Here is a 12919-nt window from a genome sequence, read left to right on the forward strand (position 1 = left end):
TTTATCAAACATTCCTCATGATAACCAAGACCACTTTAAACTTGATGATAGACAAATAACCAAAAATGAATAACTACAAATAAATTCATACATAAAATTACCTAGGAGAAGGTTGTTCAGGGGCTGATCCTTTACCGCTACACATTTCTTCTAAGTTAATTCGATAATCGTGACAACTAAGAGCATATGCAATAATAGAACTAGGTTCTCTTTCATAAACAATAACAGGAACAGATACACCAAGCGGTAAACAGTGATGTTCTTGTGGACTCATAGGACACTAAAAAAAAAAAAAAGATAAAATTCTTTAATTTTAATAAAATATATAGAAAAAATTATTAAACAGTTATCTGTGTACTCATACTTAAGTATGTATGTGTGTGTTTGCATCTGTATATACACAATATATGCGAGTATTTACATGTAACATATTCATGAATATTTTCAAAAGATTATAGAAACGCTACAGTTTTCAATAACGTTTTGTTGTTATTGAACCGGTTCTGGACACTTTTTAATTCCTTTCTATTTTGCACTAACCTGAACAAACATAAATCCTATATCTTCATAGATTTTATTTATGTATTCTAATATTAGACTTCTCCCCAACATAATTTTTACCTTATGCACTACATTCTGATACCAAATGAACCGGTTCAACCCAGAATGTATCTTTATATAGTTGAAAATATACTAGATAAAGTAAATTTTGATTTTGAAAAGTGGATGGCTACAAGACAGCAATTTTGGCATAATCTTAGATGATAAAATTAAGAAAAATAAAGCCAACATATATGGGCAAACATAATAACCCACACTTCATTCATTTAACAACATGAAACAGAATAAAATAACCCAAATTTTAAAGAAAATCTGTTACAAATAAACAAAAATGTAAAGAAAGAAAAATAATTTACACTGTTCAGTACAAACTGCTAGTACAATATAGGGTAGATGATAAGGAAAGGTACAGTGAGGCTATGGTTTAGAAAGATATTAAATAGAAATATAGTCTATTTCTGCATTATTTTTCTATTAATATAAATGTAACAAATATGAAAGCAAAATAACAATAAAGAAGAGAAAATAATAATGATGAGACTTACTGATGTCACTGTTCTTAAAAGGAAAAAAGAAATGAATTAGAAGAATTATTGAATGGGATAAAATTACACCTCTAAGAAAAACTCATGCAATTGGAGAGTGATTAAAACAAATAAAATTAGAAAGTGTGAATTTGCCACAAACCTATCTTCTCTAATATTCATTTTGAAATGTTTCCATTTTTTATCATTCCTCTACATTATTACAATCCAAAATTGTAACAATATAATGTGTATATGTGTGTGTGTGTGTGTGTGTGTATACGAGGTGTGATCAAAAAATACGGTGAATGAATTTTTATAGCGGCAACTGCCGACGCTACATCCATATGCTGTAATTTGTCCAATAGCGTGATCAACTGAGACAGGCAGGGACAAGTTGTAACACGTTTGAGCTTACCAGTCAGCTGCCAGAGCCGCTAGAGTGAGGTTGTGTTTATAGTGTCTCTCGCACAACATGGATTTTGAACAACACATTAACATTAAGTTTTGTTTTAAGTTGCGAAAGAGTGCCAAAGAAGCTCACGAAATGTTAGAATTGGTGTACGGCGATAATGCGGTAACTTTGAAGACTGTGTACAAGTGGTATGATCGATTTCAAAACGGAAATGAGTCTGTTGAAGACGAGCAGCGTGCGGGATGTCCAGTAACCTCAAAAACAGATGAAAATGTGCAAAAAGTGGAAACAATGGTTCGTTCAAACATGCGAATGACTATTTGAGAGCTATCGGAAGACCGTAACATCTCGTATGGATCCGTTCAAATCATTTTAACTAATGAATTGCAAAAGAGACGAGCGAGTGCAAAATTTGTTCCCAGACTTTTGAGTGATGAACAAAAGGAAAATCGTGTGTCAATTTTCACGGAGTTGAAGGGTCGACTTCATGCAGATCCAGACTTCATGGCCAAAATTGTAATTGGAGATGAAATTTGGGTCTATGGCTATGACCCTGAGACCAAAATGCAGAGTTCCCAATGGAAAACCAGTTCATCTCCTCACCCTAAAAAGGCACGTCAGTCAAAATCCAACATCAAGGTCATGCTCGTTGTTTTTTTCGATAGTGAGGGCATAGTGCGATCAGAGTTCGTTCCAAGGGGAACAACTGAATTTTATAAGGGTGTACTGCAACGTTTGCGAAACGACGTACGAAGAAAGCGACCAGAAAAATGGACCGATGGCTTCCTTCTTCACCACGACAACGTGCCGTGTCACACCTCACTTCTCATTCACGAGTTTTTGGCCGAAAAAAGTGTTCCTGTCTGTCCACATCCGCCATTCACTGGATTTAGCACCATGAGACTTTTGGCTCTTCCCAAAAATTAAAACTGTGCTTAAAAGAAAACGTTTTGACACCATTGCTGACATTGAGAAGGCCACGACCGAGCAGCTGAAGCCCTTCTGAAAGACGCCTTCCAGGAATGCCTCCAGTCATGGAGTCAACGTTGGGATAAGTGCATTGTTAGCCAAGGACAGTACTTTGAAGGAGATTATATCGAATTCTATGTAACCTTATTACTTTTTTTAATAAAAAATTATTCACCGTATTTTTTTATCACACCTCGTGTATATATATATATATATATACACACACACAAACAAACTATTTTTTTTTTTTTTTAATTTTGACCGAGGTTCCCTCGTATCCAAGTAATAAGATCATGTATATAGAATATTTCATGAAGTTTCTGCATCCGTAGGCAAATTCCTTTCACTTGAATAATGAAAATAGTTTATATGAACATAGGCCTGGAAAAACTTTGTTTTTGAGTTACAGCTAGCAAAGATCTCAAGAAATTATTGTAATATGAAAAAAGAAAATTGTAATTTTGTAATTTTCAGAATGTTTTCTTGTTTGGTTTTCATTAAAAATGGATTTTTAACATCTTATTAGTGTTTAATCATTTTAATTACAAAACCTCTCTCAGAATGAGAGAATGGGATTCGAACCTGAGACCTCTGGATGAAAGACTGAAGTGTTATGTGATGAAAGACTTGTACCACTTTATTTTGTCATTTGTAATTAACAAAGTAAATTTACAAAAATCTAAAAGAAAAATGTGCTCAAATCTAATTTTTTTGGGTTTTATAATAATTTTCTAGAAGACTAATGGAGATGCAGTAGTTGTGAACTCATTTTTTTCAATTTTGCATATAAGATTGATTATGTATTAAATACCACAAACTTTGCTCAATAATTTCTATCCATTGATTTTTAGTATAAAATTATTTGATCTTAAGCAGAAACCTGGAAGAAATCTTTGCTAGCCATTAACTTGTAAATAAAGCATTTCCAGACCCATATTTATATTAGCTATTTTCATTCTTGTGTTAAGAAGATTCATACACCCCTATAGTGTATGAATTACTCTGAGTTTACATACACAGTGTTCCACAAAGAAATGGAAACCTTCAGAACATATTCTACTGATGAAAATAATGAAAAATATTTATATAAACATATTTCTGCAAACGCTTTGTTTTCGATTTACTGCTAGCAAAAGATTTTGCAGATTTCAGCTCTTCTAAAATAAAAGAAGCCCTATTGTAATTTTTGGGACATAAATTAAGGATAAAAGTTAGTGGTTTCTTATATAATTTGAGCTGGGAAATATGATAAAACAGATCCCAGAACTGTAACTCCAGTAGTTTTTAACATATCTACGTGGGACACCCTATATATATATATATATATATATATATATAATTCTGGAGGTTTGTAAAGTCTCCAAAATACTGGGTAAAAGACAAGTTACTAAAAATTTTATAAACAAACGTGATTACACTACCTCAAAATTAAAAAAAATAAAATGTACTACTCTGCAGTTACAGAATTAGCATAGATGTAGTTGCAAAATATGACAGGAAGGAGTATAACAATGTTAAGTATTTTATATACAACAAAAAGTATATATTAATTGAAAGACATTAGTTTTAACATCAAAAACACTGAACCAGCATTGGAAGCAATGGTAATGCTAACTGGATATAAAAGATATCTGAATATAAGCATCTGTTACTGAGCATTATCATGATTTAAGTCGTTGGCCATTGAATTACATAAAATGCTGGGTTTATGAGTTTGTATGTATATAAACATACCATACTAAATTCATGAACCCGATCAGCATGCAAGTCAGATTAAACATTTCTATAAAATTACTCACTGTTATAGGGGCAACTGCTGGAGCTGTAGGCAGAAGCTGAGATAAAATTGTTTTCATACTTTTCTTATCAACAAGCTTAGACCCAGTCTGACTATTTACAACTGTATCGCCTGCAAAAAACACACCATGCAGCAATAAACAATAAAGGTAATAATAAAACATTTTGGACTATATTGCTACTAATCGTTATTAATTCAGAGCCAATATTTGTAAAATCCAATTAACATATTTTAAGTAAAACATCCAACATATATTAGACAAGGATAGGGAGAACAGAAAAAATTGCACATGTGTAGACAACTTATGCCAATGCATATTGAACAACTATGTTCTGGGATAAAACAAATGTACGATTACGAATTAATTATCCACATAGAACTTATACTGAATAAAATTATTTTTATACTTGTCTAATTCAGATAATACTTTCCAAGCTAAATTAATATTTGGAATATTTTTAATCTGTATAATGTAGTAAACTGGAAAGCAATAAAACCGCTCACAAAAATTTTACTTAAAATCTAAAATTCTATGACTATTTTGATTATTAAATAATCATTATCAGTAGAAACTAAGTATATAGAATGTAAAAAAATTTAATTAGATAAATTAATGAAGAACAATAATAATCAACATTACTTATGAGACATTATTAAACAAATATTTTTAGCAAAATTTTACAAGATTTATTTGTTTTAGTTTTTTGTTACTAAACAAATAAATCTTTTATTCTATTCAATATATAATTATACACTACTATACGTAATTTAATGAATAGGCAGATATGTTACCCTGTGGATAAAAAAAGGAGCTAACACAGCATTTGCCTGGATGGATCAAGGAAAGCCACATTCAGAGCAGGATCACAAAATACACAATGATTATTAAAAAAAATACATGTGATTTAAAATATAAACACATGAAATAATATTAAGGTAAATACATGAAAACACTAAATGTAAAACTCACAATTCAGAAGGCATTAATGGAAATTATTTGAGCTTATATTTATTTACATTTTGAATGGGATGCAAAAAATTCAACATTGTGATAAAACCTTGATCAGAGCAGCAATACAGAAATATAAAATTAAAAAAACATAAATCTGATAAGTATAATTAAAATCCATGTTAATTATTTACAAAATAAATACATGAAATAATGTTTGAAAATTCTTCCGTTAAATTACAAAATAACTACAAAATAAATCACAATTCAAAGGGAGTTAATGAAAATTATTTGAGAACATATTTATGTAAATGTAGAATGCAGAAAATTCCAGTTTTTTTTCTACTACTAGTATTATTTAAAAGGAAAGATCGCGGGTGTAAAGGGAAGAGGAAGATAGAAATGTTGGATGATTTTAAAGAGAGAAAGGATACTATAATTTAAAAAAATAGTTCAGGACAGACCACCGTAGGAGAATGCTTTCTTGATACATGTTAATAGACACTTCCATTAACGAAGATTATTTAAAAATGGATTAACAGGGTGGCAATATTATTTACGTAAAAGAAATTATTTTACTTTTACTTGAAATAATTCGTGGGAAGGTTTTAAATGTTCACTAATTTATTAAAAACGTCAATGGAAGTGTAAAGGGTTGTTCTTTCATGTAAGCCAAAATATTGCACAGTAATTACATGCAGTATTTGCAGTATTTGCATGCAGTAATATACTGCAAAAAGTGTCACTTTTAATTTTCATAATTTTTTAGTATTTATATGAATATAGTTCTGTTGTCTAGTTTGACAGGCAGTGTTTTTCTTGAAGAATAAATGATAATTTTTTTTATTTTTATTTATGAAAACATTGCATTTTCATAACTAAAAATCATGGAAATTTAATAGTTTTAATTGTTTAAAAATGGAAATGGTTGTATACTTTCAAATTCTAAATAATATTTTTTTTTATAAATACAGAGGGTTATATCTAAAGTAAAGACCAATTCAGTGTACAAAAATTTATTCTGAAAACTTTACAAACATTTTTTATTTCTCTTAAACTAAATACCTTATACTACTTCTCTATATAATCGCCACATGAATTAAGACAATTATCGTAGTGATACACCAGCTTCAGTATACCCTCATTGTACTCTTCTGCCGCCAGTCCATTTAGCCACTGATTAACAACATTTTTAAGTTCATCGTCGCCCACGAATTGCTTACTGCTAAAAAATTCTTTCAATTTCCCCAAAAAATGATAATCAGAAGAAGCTAAGTCCGGATTATATGATGGGTGATCGTAAATTTCCCATCCAAATGTTCTCAGTAAATCACGGGTTGGACCCGCAACATGTGAACCTGCATTATCATGCAGCAGGATGACACTATCAGTCAGCCGCCCACGTTGTCGATTTTGAATGGCGTACCGTAACTTATGCACTAGGCTTCTGCATTTATAGTTGTTTCATGTGGCATGAAATCAATCAGTAGTATGCCAAACCGATCCCAAAAGACTGTGGCCATCAGTTTGTCTCCAAATGGTTGTGGCTTGACCTTTGTTGGTCAGGTTGGTGATTGAGGATGACACCATTCATTTGACTGACGTTTTCTCTCTGGTATGCAATATGAAATCAATGTTTGATTGGCTGTAACAATTGAATTAAGGAACTCATCACCTTTTTCTGTGTAGCGCATCAAAAATCCCAAAGCAGATCCCATTCAGATTTTTTTGTGACGTTCCATTAAGATGTGCGGCATCTAATGTGCACAAACCTTTCTGAAGCCTAAATGGCCATGAACAGTACATCCGATAACAGCTCTTGAAATATCAGGAAAAAGAAGGGCTAGGTCGGAAATCTTGAGCAATGATTTTTTCTGATTTCATCATTGACGCATTGATGATAAACAAGTCTTCAGTGATTATCTTGGGCCTCCCTGAACGTTCTTCATCATATACATTAATTCAGTTATTTCTAAACCTTTTACATCATTTTTGGAAGTTTCTTTCATTCATTACATTATCAACGTACACAGCAACCAACTGCCTATGAATTTCTGCCGGCTTAACATTTTGATGGTTTACAAAACATCGGGGCAGCAACATCGACTTTCCTATTTATTTTATAATGTAACAACTCACAAGTAATCAAAGAGACTACAACGCTACAACTTACAGACAACAATGCAGTATGTACATTACTAGCATGGCCATGAATGACATAGGTTCACCAACCTAAGGAAATAAATTTCCCAGTGGTCTTTACTTTAGAGATATCTCGTATAGTTTTGGAATATTTTATTGTTTTCAAATTTACTCTGATAACTATCTATTATAATTATTTCTTTCCATTTTTAGTAATGCATACAGTTAAAACAGTCCTAAACCAACCAACATTACATCATCCACAATCTACTTCATTAAAATATTATTTTGTTCTAATTGTTTGCAATTAATTTGATTTTTCAAAAATTATAAATGATGACACAGATTTCAATGTTGTTAAAAAACTTAACTTGACAAATTGTTGATTAACATGTGTTATTTTACCGATATGAATAGCAATGTTCCTACGTTTCCTACAATTTTAACAAGATATGGCTGAACTTGTAAAAAGATAAGACAAAATGTAAAAAACCTATAAGACCTTCAGAGTAATGAGAACTTTAAATCTAAATTTATTAAAACAAATTAAGATGAAATAATCATAATTTGAATAAAGCTAAATTTAATCTTAGATATTCATTTCACAAATTCAAAAAAAATATTCTAAGTTAAAAATATTCATTTTTTTAAGAAATAATGACTATTATAAACATATTATATTTTACCTTCTTCTGGCTCAACAGAGGGATCCATATCACTTTCATTGGCTGCATGCTTTGCTTTTTCACTATCATGTAAAGTTTCTTTTACATTATCTTCTTCAATTCTTTGAACATCTTTTACTTTATTTTCTGTCCATTCTTCTTTAGTAATATTTACTTTATTTATCTCTTCATTAATTGTTTGTAATATAACTTTCTGATCTTTTATAACTTCAATACAAGATGCATCTTCACTTTCATCAACGAACACAGCTAAAGTAGATGTATCATTTTGATCAGTATCACTCAGTTGTGTATCGGTTTCCACAGCGACTTCAGATTCAGAACATAAAGACGTTTGACTCAGTCGACTAGGAAGTGTTTTCTCTTCGATAGGAATACCATCAGCTATTAAATTTTGGTTATCTGGAAAGTGTGATGTAACAACCTGTTAAAAAGACAAAATCAATTTTAATTTTCTTAAGAAAAGAAAACCTTTTTTTAGATCACTTCTTATGTTATGAAAATAAAACAATGAGGAGGGTGGGAAACTGTAAGTCGATGAATGCCTGAAAAAAAGGGAAGAATTGAATTAATGCAACAATACAACTAGAAAGTGTAGAAGAAAAATGGGAGAATGTTAAAAAAAAAATTCTTAAATCAGCAGAAGCGAACTTAGGCGGAACAAAGAGAACTGGTAGAAAACCTTGGATTTTAGACGATATATTGCAGCTGATGGATGAACGTAGAAAATGAAGAATGCTAGTGATGAAGAAAGTAAAAGGAATTATAGAAAATTAAGAAATACTATAAACAGGAAGTGCAAACTAGCGAAAGAAGAGTGGATTAAAGATAAGTGTTCAGAAGTGGAAAGAAAAATGAACATTGATAAAATAGATGGAGGATACAGGAAAGTTAAGGAAAATTTTGGGGTACATAAATTAAAATCTAATAATGTATTAAACAAAGATGGTACACTGATTTATAATACGAAAGGCAAAGTCGATAGGTGGGTGGAATATATTGAAGAGGTACATGGAGGAAATGAATTTAGAAAATGGTATTATAGAGGAAGAAGAGGAAGTCGAAGAGGATGAAAGGGGAGAAACAATACTGAGATCTGAACTTAAGAGAGCATTAAAAGATTTGAATGGCAGAAAGGCTCCTGGAATAGATGGAATACGTGTAGAATTACTGCGCAGTGCAGGTGAGGAAGCGATTGATAGATTATACAAACTGGTGTGTAATATTTATGAAAATAAGGAAGTTCCGTCAGACTTCAAAAAGAGTGTTATAATCATGATACCAAAGAAAGCAGTAGCAGATAAATGTGAAGAATACAGACAATTAGCTTAACTAGCCATGCATCAAAAATCTTAGCTAGATTTCTGTACAGAAGAATTGAGAGGAGAGTGGAAGAAGTGTTAGAAGAAGACCAATTTGGTTTCAAAAGTATGGGTATAAGGAAAGAAATTTTAGGCCTCAGATTAATAGTAGAAGGAAGATTAAACAAAAACAGATCAACATAATTGGCATTTATAGACCTAGAAAAGGCATTAAAAAATGTAGAGTGGAATAAAATGTTCAGCTAAATAAAATGTTAAAAATTATGTTAATGTTAATAAAATGTTAAAAATTAGGGTTCAAATACAGAGATAATAATTGAAGAACATACGAAAGAAGCTGTAATAAGAAAGGGAGTCCGACAACGATGTTCTCTATCCCGGTTACTTCTTAATCTTTACATAGAACTAGCAGTTAATGATGTTAAGAACAATTTAGATCCGGAATAACAGTACAAGGTGACAAGATAAAGATGCTATGATTTGCTGATATAGTAATTCAAGCTGAGAGTAAAAAGGATTTAGAAGAAACAATGAATGGCATGGATGAAGTCCTACGCAAGAACTACCGCATGAAAATAAACAAGAGCAAAACAAAAGTAATGAAATGTAGTAGAAATAATAAAGATGAAATAATGAATGTGAAAATAGGAAGAGAAAAGATTATGGAGGTAGAAGAATTTTGTTATTTGGGAAGTAGAATTACTAAAGATGGATGAAGTAGGAACGATATAAAATGCCAAATAGCACAGGTGAAACAAGCTTTCAGTCAGAAATATAATTTGTTTACATCAAAAATTTATTTAAACGTCAGGAAGTGATTTATGTACGAATTTTTTTGTCGCGTTGTTTTATATGGAAGTGAAACTTGGACGATTGGAGTACCTGAGAAGAAAAGATTAGAAGCTTTTGAAATGCGGTGCTATAGGAGAATGTTAAAAATCAGATGGGTGGATAAAGTGACAAATGAAGAGGTGTTGCGGCAAATCGATGAAGAAGAAGCATTTGGAAAAATATAGTTAAAAGAACAGAGAGTTATAGGCCACATATTGAGGCATCCTGGAATAGTCGCTTTAATATTAGAGGGTCAGGTAGAAGGAAAAAATTGTGCAGGCAGGCAACATTTGGAATATGTAAAACAAATTGTTAGGGCTGTAGGATGTAGGGGGTATACCAAAATGAAACAACTAGCACTAGATAGGGAATTGTGGAGAGCTGCATCAAACCAGTCAAATGACTGAAGACAAAAAAAAAAATGTAACTTCATCTTAACACTATTTCAAGGTTAACATGATTTTTTCGAATGGAATAACCTATTTTTGACCCCACCAACAATATCAACAACACATTTGCAAAAATCGCATTAACCTTGAAATAAAGGCCAAGTTCAAGGCCAAATCCAAGGTCACCATGGGGTATCTCCCTGCAATCTGAGTAATTTTATTTTAGTTCATTTTTTTTGTATTGTGCGTAGTTTACGAGAAGATCGCCTGGGGCGATTGAAATGAAACATATTGAATAAATGATTGAGTGCTAAGTAAATATGATAAATTTTAAATAACTTTTCAACAGTAAAACTATAAATTCAACAAATTATCCTACCTCAAAAATCTATTTTTTTATACGAGACCCTCCTACCCACAAACCAGTAAAAGGGAGGTACTCAAAACTTTAAAATTGAAAGAATTAGATTTTTAATGGGTATCGAAAACTGACATAAAAAACTTTGGGCTAAGATAACCCTAACATTAATTGCAAGTATTTTATGCTTTTCACAGCTACTCTTAAAAGCAGTCTACAATGCCCCTTAAATAATTTATCAACAATGAAACACTAAAAAAAATAATATTTTGCTATGAAATTATATTTCTTGTTTTTATTTCATTTCTACTTTTGTAATTGTCCATTAACAACATTATTAACAAGAACAACAAGTTAACCGATTATAAGAGATAAAGATATTTAACAAGTCAAGTTAAACAGAATATTACTGTAGGAAGAAAATTACTTTTTCCAAATGGTTTTCATTTTCATCACTTTCTTCTTTCTCACCCCTAATCCAGTATTCTGGGTTCAGTGAAAACTAGCAGATCATAATCCAGTTTCTATGTAAGTCTTAATCTCAGTATGATCTCGGGCAGGGTGGAATCTCCTATTCCATGTTTCCATAAGTCTTCAAATTCACAGAATCACAGGCTAGGGCATTTTAAGCTACTGTCAGCAGAATTTGAAACAGTAAAAAAAAAATTGTAAAAGAAAACAATTCTTTACCCTGAAATCTTTTTATAATGACAGGTATTGAAAAGAACAAGTAAAATGTTAAATAATTCTACTGCACAAAATGAAAAGAACAAAGAATACAAGAGATAAACAGAGGCTCCAGAGAGATAATGGTGATATTGTTTCTTTTTTACCATTAATTAATTATTAACTGAATTGATAATATTACTATATTACTCTGTTCTTTTAACCTCAAAATATTTACTACATCACTCTTAAAAAAAAAAAAAAATTACCTAACACTTGTATTCTAATGTGTCTTCCTTTACAGTTTTTATCTTCAACAACTGGATCCCAGTGGTCAATATGATGAAGAATTATTTGAATTTTCAAAAAATTATTTCACATATTATAAATTAAAATAAAATAAATTGTAATAACGTAATTGATTCAATCATGACTGAGGATGTGACATCCTGCCAAAGTACTTTCATGAAAAATTAAGAGAAGATATGTCTTATCTCAGTATTCTGAACTAGGTAGTTTATTTAATATATAACAGAACTATGTATATATATACATAAATATATATGCAGTACATTTACAGGCTTCTTTTCTATAGCCAACTCTTCTTTCTAATACTAATCTGCTTTTGATGTCTCCCTTATTTTGTACATCTTTTGAAATTTTACATCCTAACAAAATTTCACAATTTCTGATACACTATTTCTCCTTTCTTAATATTTATTTCCTAGTTATTCTACAATATAACACATTTCATAACATTTATATTCTATTGTTATTTATTTTCAGACCGGATTTTTTTTCAAATGAATTAATTCATTTAATATTTCTTCTAACCCATTTTTATTTTACGCCATAAGAATAATGCCATTAATGCATTTTAATATCTAAATTTTTTTTCTCTTTAGTTATTCAAATCTCAAATCTTTCTTTCCAGTTCCTTTATTGCTTTATAAAAAGGCAAGACTGCATCTATGACAACTTTCTTTCATTGTAGAGTTTAATTTTCCATGTCTTTTATTTTTATCACAGCTAACAAGTTTTTTAATTAAATTATTTGCTAACCAGGATACTAAATTTCATTTAAAAGCAGAAACTGTGAACAAAAAAAATTGTTTTATATAAAAAACAAAATACTGTTTCATAGTATTATATAAACTGTTTACAGTGTCCAAAGGTTGTTCAGGTCTAATTGAATATTCAAGATAATGGTGTAATTTTGTAGTTTGGGTTCAACTAGATGTACTTGGTAGTAAATCAGCACTGGTCACCTGACCATGTAAAACACCAAGTATCAAACTGTAATGAGCTA

The 12919-nt window shown here is 30.7% G+C and overlaps 1 protein-coding gene across 5 annotated transcripts in view; it reads right to left on the reverse strand.

The window, feature by feature from the left end:
- fab1 (1-phosphatidylinositol 3-phosphate 5-kinase fab1) overlaps positions 1 to 12919 on the reverse strand; it is a 143638-nt gene that overhangs the window by 28509 nt on the left and 102210 nt on the right. For all 5 annotated transcript variants that reach the window (XM_075369033.1, XM_075369031.1, XM_075369034.1 and 2 more), the window contains 3 exons: positions 8045 to 8468; positions 4269 to 4378; positions 102 to 280 (listed from right to left, as the gene is read on the reverse strand). In XM_075369033.1, the coding sequence (XP_075225148.1) occupies positions 102 to 280; positions 4269 to 4378; positions 8045 to 8468 (713 nt within the window). The remainder of the gene's footprint in view (positions 1 to 101; positions 281 to 4268; positions 4379 to 8044; positions 8469 to 12919) is intronic.

Source organism: Lycorma delicatula, chromosome 6 (assembly GCF_047948215.1).
Source record: "Lycorma delicatula isolate Av1 chromosome 6, ASM4794821v1, whole genome shotgun sequence".
Taxonomy (NCBI): Eukaryota; Metazoa; Arthropoda; class Insecta; order Hemiptera; family Fulgoridae; genus Lycorma; species Lycorma delicatula.